General features: G+C 38.6%; 3 protein-coding genes across 10 annotated transcripts; 2 read left to right on the top strand and 1 right to left on the bottom strand.

Moving 5' to 3' along the window:
* Positions 1 to 578: 578 nt before the first annotated feature.
* LOC137252201 (gastrula zinc finger protein XlCGF48.2-like) lies at positions 579 to 8,626 on the top strand. The gene is made up of 6 exons (XM_067787591.1): positions 579 to 1,000; positions 1,067 to 2,129; positions 2,192 to 2,275; positions 2,356 to 2,547; positions 8,200 to 8,340; positions 8,401 to 8,626. The coding sequence occupies exons 1-5, from the start codon at positions 773 to 775 to the stop codon at positions 8,331 to 8,333; spliced, it is 1,701 nt and encodes a 566-aa protein (XP_067643692.1). The 5' UTR covers positions 579 to 772; the 3' UTR covers positions 8,334 to 8,340; positions 8,401 to 8,626.
* Positions 8,390 to 10,159, bottom strand: LOC137252202 (uncharacterized). Of its 2 annotated transcripts, XM_067787594.1 has the most exons (3): positions 10,026 to 10,159; positions 9,743 to 9,947; positions 8,390 to 9,670 (listed from the first exon to the last, which is right to left on the bottom strand). In XM_067787594.1, the coding sequence occupies exons 1-3, from the start codon at positions 10,079 to 10,081 to the stop codon at positions 9,044 to 9,046; spliced, it is 888 nt and encodes a 295-aa protein (XP_067643695.1). In that variant the 5' UTR covers positions 10,082 to 10,159; the 3' UTR covers positions 8,390 to 9,043. The 2 variants fall into 2 exon arrangements, with proteins under 2 accessions (XP_067643695.1, XP_067643694.1); XM_067787593.1 differs by having other exon boundaries at positions 9,743 to 10,104.
* Positions 10,160 to 12,722: 2,563 nt separating this feature from the next.
* On the top strand, positions 12,723 to 19,148 carry LOC137252199 (protein transport protein Sec24C-like). 7 transcript variants are annotated; one of them, XM_067787587.1, is made up of 11 exons: positions 12,736 to 12,938; positions 13,561 to 13,626; positions 13,688 to 13,852; positions 14,229 to 14,455; positions 14,516 to 14,745; positions 14,805 to 15,145; positions 15,199 to 15,486; positions 15,546 to 15,724; positions 15,780 to 15,913; positions 17,554 to 17,903; positions 17,963 to 19,148. In XM_067787587.1, the coding sequence occupies exons 2-6, from the start codon at positions 13,582 to 13,584 to the stop codon at positions 14,888 to 14,890; spliced, it is 753 nt and encodes a 250-aa protein (XP_067643688.1). In that variant the 5' UTR covers positions 12,736 to 12,938; positions 13,561 to 13,581; the 3' UTR covers positions 14,891 to 15,145; positions 15,199 to 15,486; positions 15,546 to 15,724; positions 15,780 to 15,913; positions 17,554 to 17,903; positions 17,963 to 19,148. The 7 variants fall into 7 exon arrangements, with proteins under 7 accessions (XP_067643690.1, XP_067643688.1, XP_067643684.1 ...); XM_067787583.1 differs by having other exon boundaries at positions 12,738 to 12,940; positions 15,556 to 15,724; XM_067787584.1 differs by having other exon boundaries at positions 12,856 to 12,940; positions 13,488 to 13,626.
* Positions 19,149 to 25,300: the final 6,152 nt, after the last annotated feature.

The raw sequence follows: 25,300 nt of genomic DNA, 5'->3' as shown, positions 1-25,300 counted from the left end.
ATCAAGAGCTTTGAATCTTGGCAGGAATACTGTTCGTGATATTACATATATAAATAAATTAGAGGTACCCGACAGATGATGTCCTGGGTCACCCTGGTCTACATTTTGGTCGATATCTCGAAAACGCCTTCACATATACAACTACCACCACTCTCTTTTAGAACCCTAATTTATACCTTTAATTTGATGCCCATATCTTACAAACACATTATAGAGTCACCCCTGGTCAACCTTTATGGCGATATCTCGAAAAGCCGTCCACCTATAGAACTAAGGCCCACTCCCTTTTAAAATACTCATTAACACCTTTCATTTGATACCCACGCCCTTTTAAAATACTCATTAACACCTTTCATTTGATACCCATATCGTACAAACAAATTCTAGGGTCACCCCTGGTTCACCTTTATGGCGATATCTCGAAAAGGCGTGCAACAATAGAACTAAGGCCCACTCCCTCTTAAAATACTCTTTAACACCTTCCATTTGATATACATGTCATACAAACACATTCCAGGGTTACCCAAGGTTCATTTTCCTACATGGTGATTTTCCCTTATTTTGTCTCCATAGCTCTCAACTGAGTATGTAATGTTCGGTTACACCCTAACTTAGCCTTCCTTACTTGTTTAAATTTAATATCGATTCCCGGTAAACGCCAATGCCGACTATAACATCCCTAATGTGTGCTTTAATAGTGCTTGGCAAATTTTTTGGGACACGTTTTTAAATTATAAATTTTGCTGTTTATTTAAAGTAGCCGCTAGTGCAAATGTCGCTAACCATCTCCGATATATGTAATGATCTCAAAACCTTTTTAGAAAGCATTTGTCGTACTTGTAGCCGAATCGATAATGGTGATGGAGATCTGCAATTCAAACGAATATTTGCTAATGCAAACGAGGCGTCTACAGGAATTGAGGAAGACTCACCCAAATATCACCGTCCGAGTGATGAACTGAGGGAAGTTTTTGATGAAATACTGCTTTGGAAACTAAATGTGAGTATCCGAGTTGAATGCTTTATGTTGAGTAGATGAGACGACAGCTAATTACCAACCTTTCAGATTGAACCATGCGATGGATTGCCACAACAAATATGTCAAGAGTGTTTTGAGCGTTTTAATGATGTTAAACATTTGCGCAATATTTGTCTTGATACACAAACTTTATTAAAATCATATATTAACCATGTCGATACGCTGTTGGAATCTAGCAGCTTAGGGCGCTTGTCGCCAAGAGCAGCTGAATCAGTAAAAAGCGAAGCAGTTGCTTCTTCACCAATGCCTGTATTTTTGCCCGACGATTGGATAGAAGAGTCACCAGAAACTCCTGAACGTACAGTAATCTCACAAAATAATTCACCACGATTAAGTCCAAAATATGAACATACACAGCAAAATCAAAGTCCTCGAAGTAACATTGAGGCTGTTTATGCCGAAAGTTATTTGGGTACACCACCACCGTTATTTGATGAAATCAATACCGAACCGATAGATATGGAAACTTTGGAAATTTTAAAAGCAGAATCTGACCTAGAAATGAACAAAGTGAATTCTGCTATACCAATAGCTAAAACATTAGATGCTTTAGATCCATTGAATTATGGCAGTAGTAGTAGCGAGGATGAAAGCGATGACGGTGCCGCCAATGAATATATTGTTAAACGAGCACTCGCCGTGCAATGTAACATTTGTTTTGCAACATTCCCAAAGAGCACACTTCTAAAAGAGCACCAATTACTCGTACATCCACAAGAGGCAGCATACACTTGTAATATTTGCTCTAAGGCATTTAAATCGAAATTCCTTTTGTCTCAACACAAATACAAGCATTCGCGTTTGGATTCACTGATATGTGACAAATGTGGCAAACATTTTCGTAGTCAATTACATTTGCAACGGCATCATAAGAACTTTCATCTGACATCAACATTTACATGTCATATTTGCAAGGAAACATTTGAAAACTATACGCAATTGCGTTTTCAATATCATGTGCGTCAACATGGTGAGAAGCGTTTTGAATGTCAATATTGTGAAAAATCCTTTCATCAGAAAATACATCAAATCAATCATGAACGTACGCATACAGGGGAGCAGCCATTTAGCTGCGATGTTTGTGGGAAATGTAAGTTTTGTTTTGTCGTAAGATTAGTATTAGTTCTTTACTTGCTAAATTTACATATTCAGGTTATCGTCAGCAAACAGATTGTCGTGACCACATGTTAAAGCATAAGAATCCTACACCCTACAAATGCTCGGTTTGTTCAAAAGGTTTGTGAAAAACGTTTGGATGTATTCAAAGATTGAATATAGGTAATCAGTAACCGTTGTTTTAAAATCTTTTTTCATAGGTTATACTCAACGTTCCAGCTTGCGTGAACATAAACGTTCCCACAGCAATAATAATATAAATACTAGTAATACCAGTAATAATAATAACAACAACCAAGATACAAATATGACTCTGCATCAAGTGAATACAAACCCGCATCATAAGTTGGGATCAAATACGCAACTTTTAAATATTAATGCACAAGGCTTTGGTAAATATTCTTTTGTATCATATACTTTTTTCAAGATTTCTGCCAAAACACACTACTGTAGTAAAAAGGACAGCTTTCAAATTTTGATTATAGCATGTACCTTAGTTTGTACAAATAAGTAAAGCGCGTTAGGTAAAAATAATTTTAATTGAGAAAACAACAACCTTATACTATGATTTGACATTGATGACAATGTGTGATCGGTCACACCTATTGGATGGGGCGAAGCACTGCTACAACAACTATGATTTGACGGTATGCACCTAGACCTAAATAGCAGTTGTGCCTTTGCTTTGGCAGTAGATGTGATTTTCACCGCAAAACCTGACAACACTATCCTACAAAAAATATGACGGACGAAGCAATTTAGGGGTTAGGGCGTTAGAATATACCCAGGGTAGGTATGCCTGTCGTAGGTTAGATTAGGTTGCAAGGGCTGAGCTGGACACTATGGTAACAGCTCACTACTTAGGCCAGCAATGGGCCCATTGTAATACCCTATACGGTCTCAAAGAGGACCCCTACCCTGCCTAAGGCGCTTCCAAAGACCGTCGGTTCTATGTACCGGAGCGACTCGGGATTTTTCCCGACCAAGGACTGCCATTTCAGTGTAACCCCATTTAATTTGTTGCGTCCTTCCCACAAATTGTCATCCTCCAGCAGCCCCTTGCAGCGGGACTGCTATATATTCTCTTGCTCCGGGAAGGTATCGAACCCAATCCGCGTCCGTCTCCTGACCTCGGTCCTGAGAAATGGTTTTGCTGCATCTGCCGGAAAAGAATCTTCTTTAGGACGGTCATACTCTTGTCAGTGTGTCGTGTAAGGGATGGTTGCTTCGGACAGGTTGTTCTGGGCTAGACCCCAAAACCAGACGTCCACGTAACTTCTATAAATCTTTTGTGGACCCTTGCTGTTCACGTCCTAGGACGTCCCGTAGTCTGCGCCTTAGCGCCCTTCGATACCTTCCAGCAGCCCCGCTGCTCAGCAAGCCACAACAAGTACCTGCTGTTGCTCGCGCCCCACGGCGCCACCAACTCACACGGCTGCTCCCACTCATACCTACAATCTCCGTAGTAGAGTCGGGAGCAATGCCGAGCATCAGCCCTGCCCCCGTCTTCTTCCCCCTCTTTTCCGACAACAATTGTGTAGGTCAGGGAAATAGACTCTTAGTCCCTACCTCCCTTTGCACCGTTTGCCAGCACAGAATATATACGTTTGCGACATCCGCCCAATGCAGCTCCTGCCATGGACGGTGCCACTTTCGTAGATGCTCTGGTCTCCGCGACGGCAACCCCCGATGGGTTTCATTGCGCCATGTTGCCAGGCCGCATACCCAAATACACCGGGTACTCCAATGCCTACCCAAGGATGTCTAGTCTCAGGGCCTCAAAGCAATCGCGTACTGGCCTTCCACAACCCAGGCGTAGTCACCCGTCCTCGCGTTTATCATACACCACACTGTGCAATATCATATATTTGATCCCGACATCGACCGCAGGGACAGTGTCTTAGAACGTCAAGGATTATCTGTCCGGTCGGGCGATGCAAATCTAGAAATCATCGACATCTACATACCTCCTGTCACCTGTTAAATGGGGTTACACTGAAATGGATACCGCCCTGATATCAGCGGCGTACTCACTGGAAACAATCGCATTATCTTAGGCGATTTCAATGCCCATCACGATCTATGGCATTCAAACTTGCGGGTGGACAGTAGGGGTGAGATGTTAGCGGATCAAATAGAAGAAACGACGTTCTGCACTATAAACGGAGACGCCCCCACACGTATGGTAGGAAGCTGTCACAGTTCGCCGGATATTTCAATCGTGAGCGCAGAACTCGTAAACTGCGTCAACTGGCAGCCGATGGTAACATTGGCATCCGACCACCTGCCTATACTTATTTCGCTCGAGCGTCCCGCCGACTTCGTCGTCGCAGAAAAACGCACTTTCATTAACTTTAAAAAAGGAAAGTGGGACGAATACAAATCCTTTACAGACAACCGCTTTGCTGCCCTCCCTATCCCAACTGATGCCCGCCTAGGGGAGCGTGCTTTCCGCAAGGTCATTGAATCCGCCTCGGCTCGTTTCATTCCCGCCGGTAGAATTTCCGAAATTCGGCCCACTTCCCGGCAGAGGCCGCAAGTTTAGCGAGAGAATATGACCTTATAAGACAGCTCGATCCCGGCGACCCCCAAATAAGGGATATAAACCAACGCATCAGATTGCTTGTGGATGAACACAATCGGGCGAAATGGGAGGAGCACCTAAGCGGTTGTAACCTCTCTGCCGGTGTAGGTAAACTTTGGTCCACTGTAAAGTCCCTATCGAATCCGTCTAGGCTCAAAGACAAAGTTTCCATCGCCTTTGGAGACAAAGTGCTGTCGGATGCGAAAAAATGCGCGAGCGCTTTCTGCCGACAATACATAATGCATTCTACGGTCGACAAAAATAGACGTAGGGCCAACAGACGCGCACGTAAACATAAGTTCAGCGCGTCACCAATAACCATCACCGCCAAAGAGGTTGAGGATGCCATCGGTCATGCTAAACCATCCCAAGCAGTGGGCCCAGACGGCATAGCCATGCAGATGCTTAAAAGCCTAGGGAAAGAGAGTTTCAAATATTTAGCACATGTCTACAACCTGTCTCTTTCCACCTTTGTCATACCCGAAAAATGGAAAATGGCCAAGGTGGTCCCGCTATTAAAGCCTGGGAAACCAGCTCGCATAGGAGAGTCATATCGCCCGATATCTCTCCTATCGCCAGTAGCCAAGACGCTTGAAGCCATTTTGCTCCCCCACTTCAAAGCAAATTTGCAGCTAGCCTGTCATCAGCATGGCATGAGAAAACTCCATAGCACCACCACCGCGCTAAATGCCATTAGCACCCAGATAAATTGTGGTTTAAATCAGAAGCCCCACCATAGAACAGTACTCGTAGCGCTAGACCTATCAAAAGCTTTTGATACGGTCAACCATGGCACGTTACTGCAAGACTTGGAACGGTCTACCCTTCCCCCATGCCTTAAAAGGTGGACCGCAAATTATCTGGGTGGTCGGCAGGCATCGGTGCAATTCAGAAACGAAATATCAAAGCCACTTAAACTTTTGTTTAATTCTTACATATCAAAACTACCTTCGCCACCAGAAGGAGTTACTATCGTTTCTTACGCCGATGACTGCACAATAATGACCACAGGTACGGGCCCAAAGATCGATGAGCTTTGCAACAGAATAAACGGCTACCTCCCTGATCTCTCCAGTTTTTTCGCCTCGCGAAACTTGGCATTATCACCGACTAAATCATCCGCGACCCTATTTACAACTTGGACGTCCCAAACGTCGACCATTTTGAACATCCACGTCGATGGCACTACGCTACCGTTTGCGTACTACGCGTCCCCTATATGGTCGCCAAGCCTAAAAACTACCCACTGGAAGAAGCTACAGGCCTGCCAAAATACTGCGCTCAGAACCACCACGGGCTGTCTTCTTATGTCCCCAGAACACCATCTACATAATGAGGCGATAATACTCCCCATCAGGGAGAGAAATGAGATGCTAACCAAACAGTTCCTGTTGAATACCCAGAAACATCCCCACAGACATCTGATTGATGAGGCAGCACCGCCCAGGGACTTAAGGAGTCATCTCCGTAAGCATTTTGAGGAAATACGACACCTGAAAACTCAGCCGTATGAAGCAAAAAAACACAAGCAGGTCTTTGGTCAACTCCACAAACAGGCGTCGGACCTTTATGTCGGGAATTGCCCAGTGAATTCAGTTCTCGGGGAACAGTACCCAAACATTGCGGAAGAGAAACGCATACTCCCTAGGGAAACGCGAGTCACTCTGGCTCAACTTCGTTCTGGATACTGTAACAGGTTAAACTCTTACATATCCAGAATCAACCGCGACATACAAAATGTATGCCCCGCTTGCAATGTGTCCCCACATGACACCAACCATCTCTTAAATTGTAATGTGGAACCAACGCCTCTAACAACCCTTTCATTATGGTCCACCCCTGTCGAAACAGCAAGATTCCTTTGACTCCCGTTAGAGGATATTGATGACAATTTGTGATCGGTCGCGGCTATTAGGTGGGCGAAACATTGCTACAACAACAACAACCCTGCCTAAGGTGGGTCAAACCACTTCGTGGAATTTATATATTTTGCTAGAGCCTTGGCTTCATAGCTAGAGACCTCAGCAAAATCACGTAGAAAAGGTTTACCAAGGATGGCCAACCTACGCCTACTAAGTACTGGACACTCCTCCTCTTCTGTACATTTGCAGCTGCGACAATAGTCGAAGGTCGTTGCCCCATTCTAGCACCATACTGTCTATTAAACAATGCCCTGTTAGAACCCTTATCAGGGACGATGTTGTTGTTGTAGCGATAAGGTTGCTCCCCGAAGGCTTTGGGGAGTGTTATCGATGTGATGGTCCTTTTCCGGATACAAATCCGGTACGCTCCGGTACCATAGCACCATTAAGGTGCTAGCCCGACCATCTCGGGAACGATTTATGTGACCACATTAAACCTTCACGCCATTCCCTCCCTCCCTACCCCCAAGTTCCATGAGGAGCTTGGGGTCGCCAGAGCCTCGTCTGTTAGTGAAACAGGATTCGCCGCGGATAGGTGAGGTTGACAATTGGGTTTGGAGAAGCTATATATTGCGCTGGCAACCTGAAAGGTTGCGCTACACAGCCCCTTGAATCTGGTATTTTAGTCGCCTCTTACGACAGGCATACCTACCGCGGGTATATTCTGATCCCCTAACCCGCTGGGGTATCAGGGACGATAGAACTGATTTGTATAAAATCAGAAGTGTTCCTGTGCGCCCCTTGTCATATGAGGGCCAGGTTAGCCAGGATGTCTCACACGATGATATGGCTGCCCATTGTCCATTTGCAATTCTTATAGTGCTTGTGTTCACACCAAGCCTGAAAGTGGTCATGGGTATACCTAATAATAATTTCCCCGAAAGATATGGTCGGTGGTGCCTCTTCTGGCCAATGCCTGTCGTAAGAGGCGACTACAATTCCAAATAGATTCAAGTTGTGTAGCGCAACCCTTTCAGGTTGCCAGCGCAATATAAAGCTTCTCCAAACCCAATTGTCAGCCTCACCTATCCGTGGCGAATCCTGTTACATTAACAACCGAGGCTCTGGCAACCCCGAACTCCTCATGGATTTAGGGGGTGGGAGGGGTATTGCCCAGATGGTCGCATGTGGTCATAACAAATCGTTCCCGAGGTGGTCGGGTTTGGTACCGGAACGTATCGGATTTGCATCCGTCGAAGGACCATCAACATCGATAACACTCCCCACTCCCTTCGGCGAGTGTCCTTATCGCTACAACAACAACAACGAGTTTCTGAGGCTTGTATTAGAGAAAGAAGTTATTCGTAAGATTTATGAACCTATTAATGTGCCAACCGTATCGCATATTTTTATTTTGTTATTTGAAAATATTAAAACCTTAAGGTTGGTTCACTTGAGTCTATTAGACGATTTCTTTTAATTATATAAATCGTTCCTAACAAATGTCTAATTTGTTTAACTTAAAACTGAATCTTTTTTCATATATAACGCGTGAACAGTCCTTAATAGCTATGTTTTTATATATTTTTTTTTTACAGCTCATAAAGTATTACATTGTAAATTTTGTGATAAATCGTTTCAAAAGCAACAATTACTTTTAATACATATACAACAAAGTCATGGCATAAATATTGAAGATGGAGATGTAGATAAACATACATTTTCTTCCTAATACAACAGTAAGTATCCACAGTTTAAATCAAAAGCAATGTTAATAATAAATTCATGTTTCTTTATAGTTTGCTCATCGCCAATCCGTACTATTTCAGACAAAATTAACGAAGATTTAACGTCTTTTAATTAAGAGATATATGTAAACTATAATTAATATGCATATTAAGTAAGACTTAATATGCTTGAACTGTGAGAAAAATCAAATTATGAAACTATAACGTACATTATAATCCTACAACCTAAAAGTTTCTTTTCGATTTTGAATAATAAATGTTAAGGCTGTTAAGATAATCACAAGCTTTAATATTTTTGATAAGTGAGCTTTAATTGGAATGTTGAAGTAGTAAATACCAGCCAAAATAGTGTCATTAGTTCGTCATCGCCGTCCTCTTTCCCGGTGTGGAATTGAAAGGTAAGGTTGTCAATTATGAGAAGTAAGGCAAATGATGCAGCATTTGAAGATTTGCTATTTCGTAGCTACAGCAGGCAATAAATCGTATGATCTTATTAATATATAATTTAAAAAAAAATTTGTATTTATTTAAATTGCTTTTATAATTTTCTTCTAACAAAATATTAAATGTACGAATATATAAAAAAGAGTTTTAGAATAAACTTCATAAATTGGGCTTCGTAATAAGGCACAAAAATAACAATTAATTTATACAAGATCAATATTGCACAACAGTTTTTATCTACTTAAAGCTTTTACATTCCCTCTTTGTATCCACAGACTTCTGAATCATTTTCATCGGTTATTAAATGAGCTTCCTGTATTAAGCCCGCTTCATACGTCTTACCATTACTAGTTTCCTTTAATAAGTAATTTGGACCTTGCTTAGCATTTTGTTTAATAAAATCAACAACTAAATGATCATCTACTACAGACATTTCCAAACTTTTTCCCCATGCCAATAAAGCGAGTGGACGGTCTGAACTCAAAGACTGTGAAGGTGTTATAATGTGACGATATAAACATGCCCTTAATATATTTTGTAATAACTTGACTTGACCACTAAACGCGCAGGGGTGATAAAGCATAACAACTGCTCCTCGTGACATTGCATTTAGCCAACGTTGCGCTGGTAAATATAAATATGAACCATATTTTGGCATTAACGGACGGAATGCACCATAAGTGGGCAGTGTTGTATCATATTCGATTGATTCATTAAGGCACTTGACTGGCGCAACATATGCAGGTGGTATAAAATGTTCTGTACGCAATGCCTCCAATTTCATGTTTGGTGTGTATAAGGTGCGATTAGCTGTTAAGCATAGGTGTTCGTAGTATTGTTGCATACTGTTTGGATCGTAATCGAAGGTTATAAATTGCTGTAATTGCATTAAAAAATTGTTAATATATAGGTGCCTCGGACCAATTAGGTACAGATTTGCTTATTCTACCTTGCCATCATCACAGATATCTGCTGCATCTAATTGTTTCTTGTAATGTTTATAAAGCGGTTGCACATTTGTATAAGGTGCGTATGGAAACCATTTGCCTTTCCATTGATCCTTTGGATGTGGTGGGCCAGGGAACCACTTACCCTTCCATGATTCAATTTTGCCAGTTTTCGCTGTGGTCTTTCGTTTTATAATGACACGTCTCCTTCCATCGATTACAACAGTTAAAAGGAACAAATAAAAAATTAAAATCGTTTTTATCATATTTACACAAAGAAATTACATGTGTGTCGTAAAATAAATAGAACTCAAAACCACTGATGACCTGATACGAAACATTCATTCCCTTCATACCCTATCTCATTGTACAGGTTTACAAGTATGATATGTCTGAGAGGGAAACAATTTCTTTCCCTTTCTAACACACGGCAGTTTGACACTTCGGTCAGTGTCAAACTAGCGTGGAACCTGCGTTGAACATGAGTTTTGACACTGAACGAAGTGTCAAAATTACCGGGGTTGCTTCGTCGAAAGCGACACAGGGAAGCAAAAAAGGGATCGGAATATCAGATATGGGTTGCTGTGATGGTAAATTTCTTTTAACGAATTTAGTAGGAAATTTTAAGTGCACCCATTTGGGTCCTTCAGAAAATTATAAAAAAGTCTTCAATTGGGGTATCTGAGGACGCGTAGTTATTTCAGTATTAAGAATACAAACACGGGAGTTAAGTTTTTCTACCCGTTCAAAAGTTCTCCGCGAAAAACAGTTTGAAACCGAGGTCGACTGCAATAACCCGTCCAAAAAAGCGGAAAGAAAAATTAATAGACGCGTTTTGTCAACCTTATCGCTACAACAACAACAACAACAGGCAAAAACGCGTCTATTAATACCTCCCCCGACGGTTTTGGTCGTGTTTTAGCAATCGTCCCCGTAAAAAAGTATCACAATTTGTTAATTAAAATTGTCCAAAATATATGGTTATTAAAGAGAGATGTAATTAAGTGCTCGTTTGAAAGTAAATAAGTATATTTCTTTGTAATATAAGAAAAAAAAATTTTAAGCAGTTTTCGATAGCAGCTACTAAACTTTGTTTGGTCCTAAGAAGTACAACAGTGCCAAATAGCATCCACAAAAAAAACGAACAAGAACAAGCATTTTATCAGGTGAGCGTGGCTGTGTATGTGCGTGCTGCTACATATCCTACTTGTAGACCTGTACAATGCCCTATCTGCTGTCTGTACATTCAATTGTAAACAAAAGTTCATTCGTTTCCAAGAATGGGTCTTGAAATCAGATGGCTATAGTTGCCTAAAAACCGCAAAAAAAAAAACTCCAAGAAATCCGTTCGTTTTCATTATTTTCAAATAAAACAGCAAGTAAGCTGATTAAAACTTATTAAAATGTATAAAAAAGGCAAAGTTTTGTAGAAATATTTTGTGGTATATAAGTGAAAAAATATGAAGTAATATATTTCGATTGCGTTGCTTTGCTTTGTTGCTCTGGCACCGCCATAAGAAAACAATGAACGGCTAGCCCCTTTTTTCACTTTGATGCGACCAAAACGTTCATGTACATACATATGTATATCCACATACAATAAAAAACGAAAAAAATTTATAAGAAATTACGAAATTAGATCACTTGGTGAAGTATATGCGTTGTCGTCCGCAAAAGGCTATTAATTAAACATGTTGCGTTAACCTATACGTATACCTACAATTTATCTCAGTTGTCAAAAATGGAATGTCGCAACGCTCCACAAAAACATGGCCTTTATGCATCCATTTACATCAATGCGAAGACTAAGAAGCTGATATTTATATCAATCGGAAGTTGCTAGCAAAACCCGTTTCGTGTGCAGCCCTTCAATGAAAGGTGTTGTCACTGATAAATTTTCCACGGGTGAAAAGGAGTTATTTTTTTCTTCGGATTTGTAATCCTTACAAAAATGCGAGTTTTTTGATATCCCATTTGACAATCTTTAGTAAATTTTCGGTGAAAATCATAAATTAAACCTTTACCATGTAAAATACCCCAAAGTTATTATGAAATGCCCAAATTTGATTTTGAGCATAATGGCATCTATGGCCAATGTTATAAAAAATGCACATTTTCACGCGCTCTCAGAGAGCGAGAAATTTCATATCAGGTTATCAGTGCTCAAAACAATTGATTACTTTTAAGCAGGCATGCTTAACCAACGAAACGATATCATTTCGTTACGATAATCAACGTTAATAAACGAAACGAAGTAATTTCGTTTCGTTTATTAACGTTAAGATCGTCAAATTAACGAAATGATTTCGTTTCGTTTTCTGCCATATCAAAACGAAATCAAATCGTTTATGTTGATTATTAATTTCAAACTATGCTGGCAAAGCTGATTGATGTCGGAGTCATTAAAGGTGAAAGCATTATCCAAGCTGATTGCAACTTTTCTCATGAATTTTGACAGTACGAACATTTCTCAGAGTATTTTTGACATTACCACCAACGAATTACACAATCAAATTACATAGAGTTTGTGTGTGTATGTGCGCTCGTTGTTGCCACCTTACGGCTTCACCATGGCTATAGCATTGCCAGCACAATTCAAACATAAAGTATCACGTTTTCGTTAACGTTTTTAACGTTAACGAAAGCTTTTCGTTTCGGTTAAAAACGAGATACAATTTATCTTGATAATTTCTTTATCGATAATATTTCGAAGTGTTTCAACGGAAACGGTGGAAATTTTTTGATAAACGATTAGCTTAACGTTAAGGTGCATCCCTGCTTTTAAGCAACTTGTGGATTGACACTTTGACAACCAAATACCCATCGGAAATAGATAGACCGCTCGACAGACGAGTTCAATGTATAGGAGCAGCTGTCAAATATATCTTGCTACACAATTTATGGAAAAGCAAAAAGTTGCGATAATAACATCCCTGCAAAAATCGTGTGACCAAAAACGCACACAGCCACACGAATTTTTGACAGGGGTGACGATTTGGAATGAAAAATTCTCCAAATGAAATAGCATGTTGACAAATTTAGCTTTTCCACAATGTATCGTGCTCTCTCGCACCTATTATTTTTATAGGGATAGCAAAATACGTAATTTTTGCGTGCAAAAAAATCCGCCATTTCTAATTCAGCAGAGACAGCAAAACATTTGGTGGTGGAAAATTTTTTCAATTTTCAGAGTTTTAAGTGTAATATCTCCGGAAAGATTTAAACTTAAGAGGGAGTTCTCCAGATCACAAATATATATATTTTAAAGTGCGCAAACTTATAACTTAAAAGTTATTTGGTGTTAAAGTTTGCAAATTTCTATACAAATTTTATATGTGTATACGTATATATATGTGGCAGAGCACAGCTTTGTAATGTCAGCAATAAAATATATATATATATATATATATGTGCATGTTGCTACAAAAGCGCGATTGATTTAATAAAAACATTTATAATAAGTAAAAACAATGCAAAAATGAAATGTGAAATATACAAAAATGCAATTTAAGTTTATCGTTGCTAATTTATATAGATATGTATGTGGATTAAGGTTTTGAAAGATGTGTAAATTGTAATTTAAAGTGCTATAGAAATTTGCTAAATTTGCAAACTTTAACAACAAATAACTTTTAAATTATAAGTTTGCGCACTTCAAAATATATATATTTGTGATCGGGAGAACTCTTTCATTTGATACCAAGTTTTACCCCGAACTCGGGGGGTGCTATTCTAAAATTTTCCCAGTCTTTAAAATACAATGATTTTTGCTGTTTATTTCGACAAACATTTTTGATTTGATTTTTGTGCTCATCGAAAGAATTCACAATTATATAGCACCATGCCACGAATTATGATAAAAGGTGGTGTGTGGAGAAACACTGAGGTAAGCATTTGACGCGACTGGTTACTCTTGGCCGTTTATTAACTAAATTGATAACTTTCAGGATGAAATCCTCAAAGCAGCTGTAATGAAATATGGCAAAAACCAGTGGTCACGTATTGCATCACTGCTGCACCGCAAATCTGCCAAGCAATGTAAGGCACGCTGGTACGAATGGCTTGATCCTAGCATAAAGAAGACAGAATGGTCACGGGAGGAGGATGAAAAGGTTTTTATTTTGCCAAATTAATGCCAACACAATGGCGTACAATTGCGCCGATTATTTCAGAGGGTTAACTGGCACCAATTGTTCACACCAAATTGTTAGGTACACGATTCGCCACGGGTAGGTGAGGTTGGCAATCACAACCCCTTGAATCATTTTGGTCGGCAGGGATGCCGCGGATATATTCTTGGCACTTGTTATTGATGGCTTTTATGATGCCACCAACACAACCTGGACAGACGCCAATGCTCAGTCAACCACCCAAGCCGGGTCAACCCCCAATACCCGGACACGTCCCTACGTCCCAGTTATAATGTATGCTAATACAACTAATAATTTACAAATTTGCTGATTATTATTTTTGTGTTATTTTCTTTAGCAACCACCTGCACCTGTTACTGGTAAATATCAACAGCCGCAACAGTATGATCAAGCCCAACGCTGTTTAGATCCCGATCAGATACCAAATCCGATGAGCGTTATCATTGAAAATCAAAAAAACGCTGGTGGTGCTTTTATTACTAATGAACAGGGTTTATTACCACCATTGGTGACCACAAAATATGTGGTAGAAGATCAGGGTAACTCCTCGCCACATTACCTTAGGTATCGATAATCGAAATTAATGTTTTGTTTGGCAATTACATTGATCTTTCTTCTTTGCAGGTCGTCTTTGTATTGCATACCTGCAACAGCTGATTTCTTAAAAACAACAGCTTTGTCCAGTACACTTGCCGTCTCACCAATGGCACGCACGGTTGAGGGTGAATATGAGCCACCCATTGTAAATTTTGGTGAATTGGGTGCAATTAGATGTAATCGTTGCAAGGCTCATATTCAACTTGTAGATGCTGGTCGTCATTTCCAATGTCTAATGTGTAAAGTAACAACAGATGGTAAAAAAAAAATCTTTCACTTTTACTTGTGTTCATTGATCAATATTTTTTCTCAACAGTGTCAACTGCATATTTCCAACATTTGGGCCACACCGGACAGCGTGTCGATAAATATGAACGTCCTGAACTTGTATTGGGTACATGAGTATTTGTGTAAAAAATGTTTGGGTACCGATAGCTCTCAAGGTAAACATCAAGTCATATCCAACATAAATGCCTCGCATTCAATTGTGGACGCTGTACGCACTACATTGGGTTCACGTAGTATGGACAAGCATATTGTTGATTCCAGTGGTAAGGCCACAATTTCAAATGATGGGGCAACAATTATGAAACTATTAGATATTGTGCATCCAGCCGTAAAACTCTAATCGACATCGCCAAATCTCAAGATGCTGAGGTAAGTTTTTTGTTATATTAGAATGTGTAGAATAAAAATGTTTCTCTTATCAGGTCGGCGACGGCACCACTTCAGTAGTACTTTAAGCAGGTGAAATTTTAAAACAAGTTAAACCAAATTTTGAGGAAGGCGTGCATGCAGATATCATCATTAAAGCTATACGTAAAGCATTATAATTATGCATGACCAAAATATGACATGGCTGTACATGTCGAAGCGCCAATCAAAGGAACACCAAAGTGCTTTATTGGAAAAATGCTCTGCCACAGCAATGTCCTCCAATGTCCAAGAGTATCAGAAAATTGTTAATGCTGAATGGCGTCTCCTGTACAATAAACTAGGTAAGTAAGGCGCCAATGTTGTGTTTTCTAAACTACCAATTGCTGATGTTGGTACACAGTATTTTGCAGATCGTGAAATGTTCTTTTGGTGTACCAGAAGAAGATTTGAAACGTACAATGAAAGCTTGTGGTGGTGCTGTTATGACTGAAGCTAATGATATTAATTCAAGTGATTTGGGTCAATGTGATTACTTTGAAGAACGTCAAGTTGGTGGTGAACATTTCAACATTTTCCAAGGTTTGATAGTGGGTTTGACATTAATTTCATTTTTATAGTTTATAATTATTTAAAGGTTGCGTTAATGATAGAACATATACATTGATTTTACGTAGCGGTGCCGAACAATTTTTGGAAGAAACTGAGCTTCGTTACATGATGCTATAATGATTGTGCGGCGTACAATTAAACATGATTCTGTTGTTGCTGGTAAGTCAAAATACAAATTGAAAAAAATGTATAATCTTAAATTGTTAAGTAATATTATGAAAAGATTGTGTCCAACTCCGGAAGAAAAAACTATAAAGTTTGTGTCAGTGAAATGATAATTATTGCTTTTGGTTGTAGTTTTGAGGCATCGTCTTCGAGTGCCTTCTGGTCATATATGCCGTTTCTTTTGCCAACTACCTGTAAGGCGTTAAACTGATCAGTAACGTCGCCGTGGCCTCGTTCAGTGTAATGTGTAATGGCGACACCAAGTTCCTCGTGTAAATAGGGGGTGGGGCGGGATGGCTTAGGAGGTTTAAAGTGATGATATTAATCGTTCCCGAGATGGTTGTTGTTGTTATAGCAGTGCGTCGCCCCACCTAATAGCCGCGACCGATCACAAATTGTCATCAATATCCTCTAACGGGAGTCCAAGGAAACTTGCCGTTTCAACAGGGGTGGACCATAAGGAAAGGGGTGTTAGAGGCGTTGGTTCCACATTACAATTAAAGAGATGGTTGGTGTCATGTGGGGACACATTGCAAGCGTGGCATACATTTTGTATGTCGGGGTTGATTCTGGATAGGTAAGAGTTTAACCTGTTACAGTATTCAGAACGGAGTTGAGCTAGAGTGACTCGCTTTTCCCTGGGGAGTATGCGGTCCTCTTCCGCAAGTTTTGGGTACTGTTCTTTGAGTACTTCACCGGGCAATTCCTAGCATAAAGGTACGACGCCTGTTTGTGGAGTTCACTGAGGACCTGCTTGTTTTTTTGCTTCATACGGCTGAGTTCTCAGGTGTCGTATTTCCTCATAATGCTTACAGAGATTACTCTTTAAGGTCCTAAGTGGTGTTGGATCAACAATCAGATGTCTGTTGGGATGCCCAGGTTTCTGGGTATTCTACAGAAACTGTTTGGTTAGCATTTCATTTCTTTCCCTTATTGGGAGTTTTCTCGCTTCATTGTGCAGGTGGTGTTCCGAGGACATAAGAAGGCAGCCCGTAGCGGTTTTGGGGGCAGCATTTTGGCAGGCCTGTATTTTCTTCCAGTGAGTAACCTTTAGGCTTGGCGACCATATCGGAGACGCGTACCATGCAAACGTCTATTTATATTTACCCCAAGTACTGCCGATTTATCGAATTATATTAAATGTTTGTTACAGCTCTGGGTAATGTCATATGGTCGACATTTGGCGCGGCCATGTTTTAAATAAGGTCACCAATGATTTGGTTGGTGACAATATCAGGTTTCGCGAGGCGACAAAACTGGAGAGATTGGGGAGATAGCTGTTTTTTTTTTTTTTTATTACAAAGCTCATCGATGTAGGAAACAATAGCATAGTCGTAGAAGCAATAGTGACTACTTGTGGTAAAGGTAGCTATTGATATGTAGAAGTTAAGCAGAAGTTTGAATATGAGTTTTTTAAGTTATTGCAAAAAAAGCGTTGAGGATTTTTATTATCTTACCAGGTACCTTCGTACATGTTTCTAAGAATGAAGAATAAAACCTATTCAAACTCAATTTTGACCAGGACAAAGCCGCTGAGACTTCGCTATACTTTAACATACAATACGTTACCCCATTTTAGCACAACTATCATTTTTTGATTTTATTAAATTTTATAAAATGTTCTTCATCTACAGTTCCATTTCGGTATTGGATGGTAAATATGTGGAAGAAATCTATGCGCGTAAATCGCAACATATTATCTTGTTCGAGCGTTTCTTCAATAGCTCTCTAGTGGTGATAGTGACAGCAGAGAAACCCAACTGTTTACAAATGTTACACTTCAAAAAGAATCAAAATATCTGCCATTGCGTCTACGGCTCAAATACCCACAGTATATAAATGAATCGAACGCACTTAATTGTCTGTCTAACGGATAGTATACACATTCATCAAATCGAAAATATTGCACCAAACGAACTGGGTCTGAATACTGAAACAGTACACATATTCAAAATCGATGAGAAGGCCGTGATGATGGTATAGGGTGAGTTATTGACCAACATACGAAAACCACTTTAACCCATCTATATATTTGCATTACAGCTAAAGCTTTACAAACAGCAAAAATTGCTGGCGCCAAGCAATTGGAAAAGGCAGTGAAGCATTCATCACACTGTACGGATGGTGTAAAGTTAGAAACTGCTGTTGTAACAGCTGCCACCGACACAACGGTCATCTCTACTTCGCCGAGTAACGGCTCGTCCGACTATCTATCGAAGACAGTATAATCATATCTTTTGTCAACACAGGTTAGCGATGTGCTTGCACAGGAAAATATTTCAATTGGAAAACAAAAACCAATTAAGAGAGTTTATTTATTATTAAAGTATTTACTTTTCTTTATATCAACAGTATTAATTTAAGTTGCAATATCACGTACATATATAATAAGGGATGTGATACGATTGCTGTCGGAATTAGATTTGAAACCAATCAATACTCCTGCTAAGGGTTGTAGAATTATTGCTTGAATAATTAGATTTAGAACAATAATAAGTCTGACTTAATTACAAGTCGTACATTTTTAAATTCATCAATTACGACAGCAATCGGATTCTACGACACCTTTGAATATTCTTGATCTGAAAAAAGAGTAAACCTAATCTGAATTTCTACTAAGCTTTAAGTTGTAGATTATTCAAATAATTGTTGTTTTTTCTAAAGCTTAAAATTATTTTCTGCTCGCTTAGAAAAGATTTCAATTGGAAAACAAAAACCAATTAAGAGAGTTTATGTTATTATTAAAGTACTTACTTTTCTTTATATCAATTGTATTAATTTAAGTTGCAATATCACGTACATATATAATAAGGGATGTGATACGATTGCTGTCGGAATTAGATTTGAAACCAATCAATACTCCTGCTATGTGTTGCAGAATTATTGCTTGAATGATTAGATTTAGAACAATAATAAGTCTGACTCAATTACTAGTCGTACATTTTTAAGTTCATCAATTACGACAGCAATCTGATCCACGACACCTTTGAATATTCTTGATCTGAATTTCTACTAAGCTTTAGGTTGTATATTATTCAAATAATTGGAGTTTTTTCTAAAGCTTAATATTATTTTTTTGCTCGCTTAGAAGAGATTGGAAAACAAAAACCAATTAAGCGAGTTTATTTATTATTAAAGTTCTTCTGTTTTATATGAACTGGATTAATATAAGTTCCAATTTCATGTACATATATAATAATATTGAAAATAATAAATATTGAAAATTCAATTTTTTGGTTCATATTTTATTCATATGGCTGCTCCAGGTAAAGTAAATCTGCAGGTAAAATTCACGTTATATGGCGGTTATATAAATGGTAAAACCGCAGTAAAATTGATTGTCAAATGGCTCGAAAATGTAGAGTGAAATGACGGAAAAATGACCGCCATTTGACGAGCATTGTGACGTGTGTGAGCAGCACAGTGCTATGCTCACATCCTATAAGTGGGAGCGGAATGCACGATCACATTAATAGGAACGAAACGGAAAATTTGGTCACAAAAGTTCATCACGCCCATGCAAACGTGACTATGAATATAACCGCTGCAGAAAGTCACAATGACCGTAAAATGACTAGTAAAATGACGTGGAGCGTTTTTGCAGGGATATTGCTCAAAGCGGAGGAGAGCTGAAGGCCCAACCACATTCGAAATAACGCACGTTGGAGTTTTGCCTACTACAATGAACGCAAGAAAATTAAATTAAATTTTTGGGTAAATAAACTGTGTCTATATTGGCGTGGTCCTTATAAAATGAAATAAACGATTTTCAGTCTGAGATGGTAATTTCCAGACCAAATTTATCACGGTTAAGATGACAAAACAAGGTTTAAAGTTAATTTGTCTATTTGGAGACTCGAAAAAATTAAAAAGAAATACTTGAGCAGAAATGCTGTTGTTGTTGTTGTTGTAGCGATAAGGACACTCCCCGAAAGGCCTTGGGGCGTGTTATCGAGTTCATGGTCCTTTGCCGGATGCAGATCCGGTACCAAGCCCGACCATCTCGGGAACGATTTGTTATGACCACATGCGACCTTCTAGGCCATACCGCTCTCCCATCCCCTAGATCCATGAGGAGTTCGCGGTCGCCAGAGCCTCGACTGTTAATGAAACAGGATTCGCCACGGATAAGTGAGGTTGACAATTGCGTTTCGAGAAGCTATATATTTATTTATTTATAAAAAAATAGCCTACGGCTAATACAGGTAATCCCATACAATTATTAGTTACTAAGAAAAAAAAATATTATTATATTGAGTTCGAAGGAAACCTGGAAGTCGATTAAACATATTGGTATCGGAAAATCCAAATGCGATATTTCTGTCCTCCCTGATGTAGACATTAACGAGATAAATATAAATTTTGTAAATCTGCCAATCTCAACTGACAATATATGTGCTGACAATTATTGTATTCGCGCTAATGTTGATTTTGGACCTCTTGAGTTTGCTAGTGTCGATGATTGTGATGTCGTTCAAGCCATTCTTTCAGTAAAGTCTAATGCTATGGGGTTCGATGGTATATGTCCGAAATTTTTAAAAATAATTCTTCCTAAAATCCTTCCTCACTTAACCTACTTGGTTAACTCTGTGCTGACGTCCTGTGTATTTCCCAAATGTTGGAAAGTTGCTAAGGTAATCCCAATCCCCAAGCAAAACAAGGAGTACAGACCTATAGCTATTCTGCCTTTCCTTTCCAAGGTCGTCGAACGAATTTTGCATTGCCAGATAAATACTTATGTGTAGGATAATAACCTTCTCACAGATTCCCAGTCTGGATTCAGGTCAAATCGTAGCTGTAAAACGGCGCTCCTATCGGTGATAGAGGATATTCGAGAACAAGTTGACAAAAATTTTACTGCTTTCCTGACTTTTCTCGACCATTCAAAAGCGTTTGACTCGGTCGACCACACCGTTCTCTGCAAGAAGCTGAACAACCTTTTTAATTTCTCCAACTGTGCAACAACCCTAATCAGATCGTATTTGGCCGACCGAACTCAGGCAGTAAGTGTTGGTAGCAGAAAGTCTGACTTCGTTAGTGTTTTAAGAGGAGACCCACAAGGCTCAATCCTTGTTCTCCTGTTATTTGTTTTGTATATAAACGATTTGCCTGGTGTTCTCAAGTATTGTAATATTCACATTTATGCTGACGACGTACAATTGTATATGTGCTGTCCTAGTGATCGTACCAGTTCATGTATTAATAACTTAAATTACGATCTGTGTCAAATTGGTACGTGGGCTTCTATGAACGGCTTATGTCTTAACCCTAAGAAGTCGAAATGTATAGTCATTCATAGAAGGTCACTAGATAAAAGTGGAATGGAAAATTTAATTTTAGACAACACTATTATAGAATACGTTGACACGGCAAAAAATCTAGGTGTAGTTTTTAACAAAACATTGACATGGAAAGATGACATCTTCCGCACAGTGGGAAAAGTGTATGGGATGCTTCGTACACTCTGGCTTACACAATATTTTACTCCGTTACATATTCGTCTACTAATAGCAAAAGCGTACTTAATACCTACGCTCCTTTATGGTTGTGAGGTTTACTCTAATTGTGGCTATGTATGTAATAGGAAACTTAATGTAGTTTATAACAACATTGCTAGATACGTCTATGGGTTGAAAAGACTTGACCACGTCTCTCATCATGCATACAGGTTGCTAAACATTTCTTTCGATAACCTTATTAAACTTAAAACGCTCACTACGCTACATAAATTAATATATATGAAGGAACCTGACTATCTGTATCGGAGGCTAAATTTTCTCCAGTCGTCTAGATCTGTTCTCCTTACCCACTTCAGACATCGTATGCTAATATCTGATCGCCAGTTCTTCATTACTTCCATACGTCTTTGGAACTCGCTCCCTTCTAGACTTAGGCTTATAAGCAATGCTCTGCTCTTCAATAAAGAATTAACAAGTTTCTATAATAACCTAGACAATTAAAATACTGATTTCTTCTAAGCAAATGTACTCTATCATTCGTTTATTTTATTTATTTACTATTTATTAAATATATTATTTATTCATTGATGATTTTAGCGACCTGTTTTAATCGAATATTGATTTTTTGCCGGCTCAAGGTCCAAAAACCCAATTGAAAAACCAATGTTTTTCGGTTTTTTTATGCCAATATATTTCGGCTACACTGCGGTAACCTTCCTCAGGGCCACTGAAGACAACATAAAAACATAGAAAACAAACAATTAATATCACATATTTCACTAATAAAAATTACAAATTAACAAAATGTTTACAAACAAAAGTTTTAACAAAAATTCACAATTACATCATTTGACATTAACATACATTGCTTGGTGTTTCCGTCTGCACCGTCTAATCAGGTGTTTGCTACTGTCCTATTGTTATTTAGTAAATGACGATACGCATGAGCACATCCATCACAGTCCGTTTTATAGTTCATTCGTATTTCTGTGGGCGTGTTGATTATGTGTAGCATTTCCAATGTGTATCGTTTGTTGTAGTTTTGTTCTTGTGCGAGAATCTCCGCTGCATCGAAGTTTGGTGAGTGCCCACTAGCCGCACAGTGTGTCATGAGTGCAGTTTTCTGAAAATTAGCGTGATGACATTGTTTATAATCTGATTTGTGCTGGGACAGTCTCGTTTTTAGTTTTGCTTTTGTTGTGCCTACGTATATAATTTCACAAGCTTCGTTCAAGTTTCCATTACAAGGTATTGTATATACTAAATTACTTTTTTCGGTTGTTGGTATTTTTGTTTTTGTTCTGTTGAATATTGTTTTTAATGTGTTAGTCGGTTTGTGTGCTATCTTTACTTTTTCTGTATTATAGCAATCCGACTTCGCTAAACGTTCCGATAGCTGAGGTACATATGATACCGTCTTAAATATTGTTTTTTGTGTGTTTTCTGAATTTTGTTTCTGGTGTTGAATTAAGGGCCGTTTTAGTAAATTTTTGATCGTAGAATCCGGAAAATCGTTGTTCTCAGTGGCCCTGAGGAAGGTTACCGCAGTGTAGCCGAAATATATTGGCATAAAAAAACCGAAAAACATTGGTTTTTCAATTGGGTTTTTGGACCTTGAGCCGGCAAAAAATCAATATTCGATTAAAACAGGTCGCTAAAATCATCAATGTATAATGAACGGAAGGCACGCCGTAAGCATGCAACAACAAAAGATGGGGTATGCAAAAATAAGGAAAAACTATGACAACTCTAAGGCAGTAATAAATAAATTTCAAAATATATCTAAGAAATTGGTAAAAGCAAAGTCAAATTTAAAAGATCTTTTAAAATGCAGAAAATCAAAATTAATCCCTAGCTTTATAAAAAATTCCACTAGATGTAAGCAATTATTTTTGTTTGACTCTGACACACATTCAGATATATACAAAGCTTTAGACAGGCACACACACTACTACCACTCTAAAATATTAAACTTAATTATCAAACATAAGCATAACATATTAAAAAGACAACAACAACAAATAGAAGAAAAAACAATACAACTTAAGAATCAGCTGAACAAGGAGGACTTGTTGGAATTTACTAAGAGGGAGGAAAATATTTCAAATAATCTAAAGCCAATACTAAAAAGGCGGCAAGAAGAAAAATATGAAAAACTGTGGAACGCACGAAACAATAATTTTGTGAACAATAACAAACGCGAAGATTGGTTTGTAAACAAAACCAATGTTGAATTCCCGCCAGATGTTAAAGCTCTGCTGGCTAAGGGTCCAAAGTTCGCTTTGCCAGTAGAAAATTCCAAATTTCCGCTGTTTCAATACATTGCCGATGGTGAGGACTTAATACAGACACTGGAAAATAAAGAAAATCAGGAAGAAGCACGTACCAAATTCTCTCTCTTAATAAAAGATCACACAGCAACAAACCGAAAAACGACATTAGACTGTGCCATAATTGATACAGTGAAGCAAACTCGAAAGTTCCTTAAAGAAAATGACCACATTAAAATTCTAACGTCGAATAAAGGAAGTAAAACTGTGGCAATGGAGACCAAGGAATATAACGAAAGATTGGAAGATATTTTAAAGGACTTATGCACGTACAGAATCCAAAGGCAAGATCCTACTTCTAGACTACAAACCAAAAACAATAATTTAGTAGACAAACTTTTTAAATTGGATATTATTACGAAAGCTGAAAGAAATAAACTCGTGACAACCACTGCGCTAGCCCCAAGGATCTATGGGCTCCCAAAAATACACAAACCTGGAATGCCACTCAGACCCATGTTCCGCCGTTGGGTCCCCGTCGCACGGTCTATGCAAGTATATTGTAAATATCCTTAAGAACGTAACAGCCAACTCAGTATATAATGTGAAAAACACTATCGATTTCAAGGAAAAAATTAATAATACACCCATTTGCGACGACGAAACACTCGTTTCTTTTGACGTGGTGTCACTCTTCCCAAGCGTACCAATACAACTGGCGCTGGACGTTATACGAGAAAAATGGGCAATAATAAAGGAACATACGAAAATACCGAAACAAATATTTATGGAGATAGTGACGTTTTGTATCCAAGATAACAGGTATTTTAAATTCAACGACAAAATATATACACAACTTAAAGGATTACCAATGGGATCACCAACCTCGCCTGTGATCGCCGATATTATAATGGAACAGCTGTTGGATACTACTAGTAAAAAGCTTGGGCAAAAACCCAGACTTTTCACCAAATACGTTGACGACTTATTTGCGATAGTAAACAAAAACGAGGTACAAAATACATTGGACGCACTTAACTCGTTTGATAGATATATAAAATTTACAACGGAGCTCGAAGAGGACGGAAAATTGGCATACCTTGACTCGATCATAATCAGAAGGGAAAACGAATTAAAAGTAAAGTGGTATAGAAAATCTACTGCATCTGGACGAATCATCAACTTTAACTCAAGGCATCCAAAAACGATGATAATTAATACAGCAATGGGCTGTATACGACGAATGCTGCAAATTTCTGACGAAATGTACCACCAAGAAATTAAAAATGAAATTACATTATTATTAAAGAACAACGATTTTCCGGATTCTACGATCAAAAATTTACTAAAACGGCCCTTAATTCAACACCAGAAACAAAATTCAGAAAACACACAAAAAACAATATTTAAGACGGTATCATATGTACCTCAGCTATCGGAACGTTTAGGGAAGTCGGATTGCTATAATACAGACAAAGTAAAGATTGATGGATGTGCTCATGCGTATCGTCATTTACTAAATAACAATAGGACAGTAGCAAAAACCTGATTAGACGGTGCAGACGGAAACACCAAGCAATGTATGTTAATGTCAAATGATGTAATTGTGAATTTTTGTTAAAACTTTTGTTTGTAAACATTTTGTTAATTTG

This window comes from Eurosta solidaginis, chromosome 5 (assembly GCF_040869045.1).
Source record: "Eurosta solidaginis isolate ZX-2024a chromosome 5, ASM4086904v1, whole genome shotgun sequence".
Taxonomy (NCBI): domain Eukaryota; kingdom Metazoa; phylum Arthropoda; class Insecta; order Diptera; family Tephritidae; genus Eurosta; species Eurosta solidaginis.
Note: the sequence above shows the minus strand (reverse complement) of the source record. Positions and strands in the feature narration are given on the sequence as shown.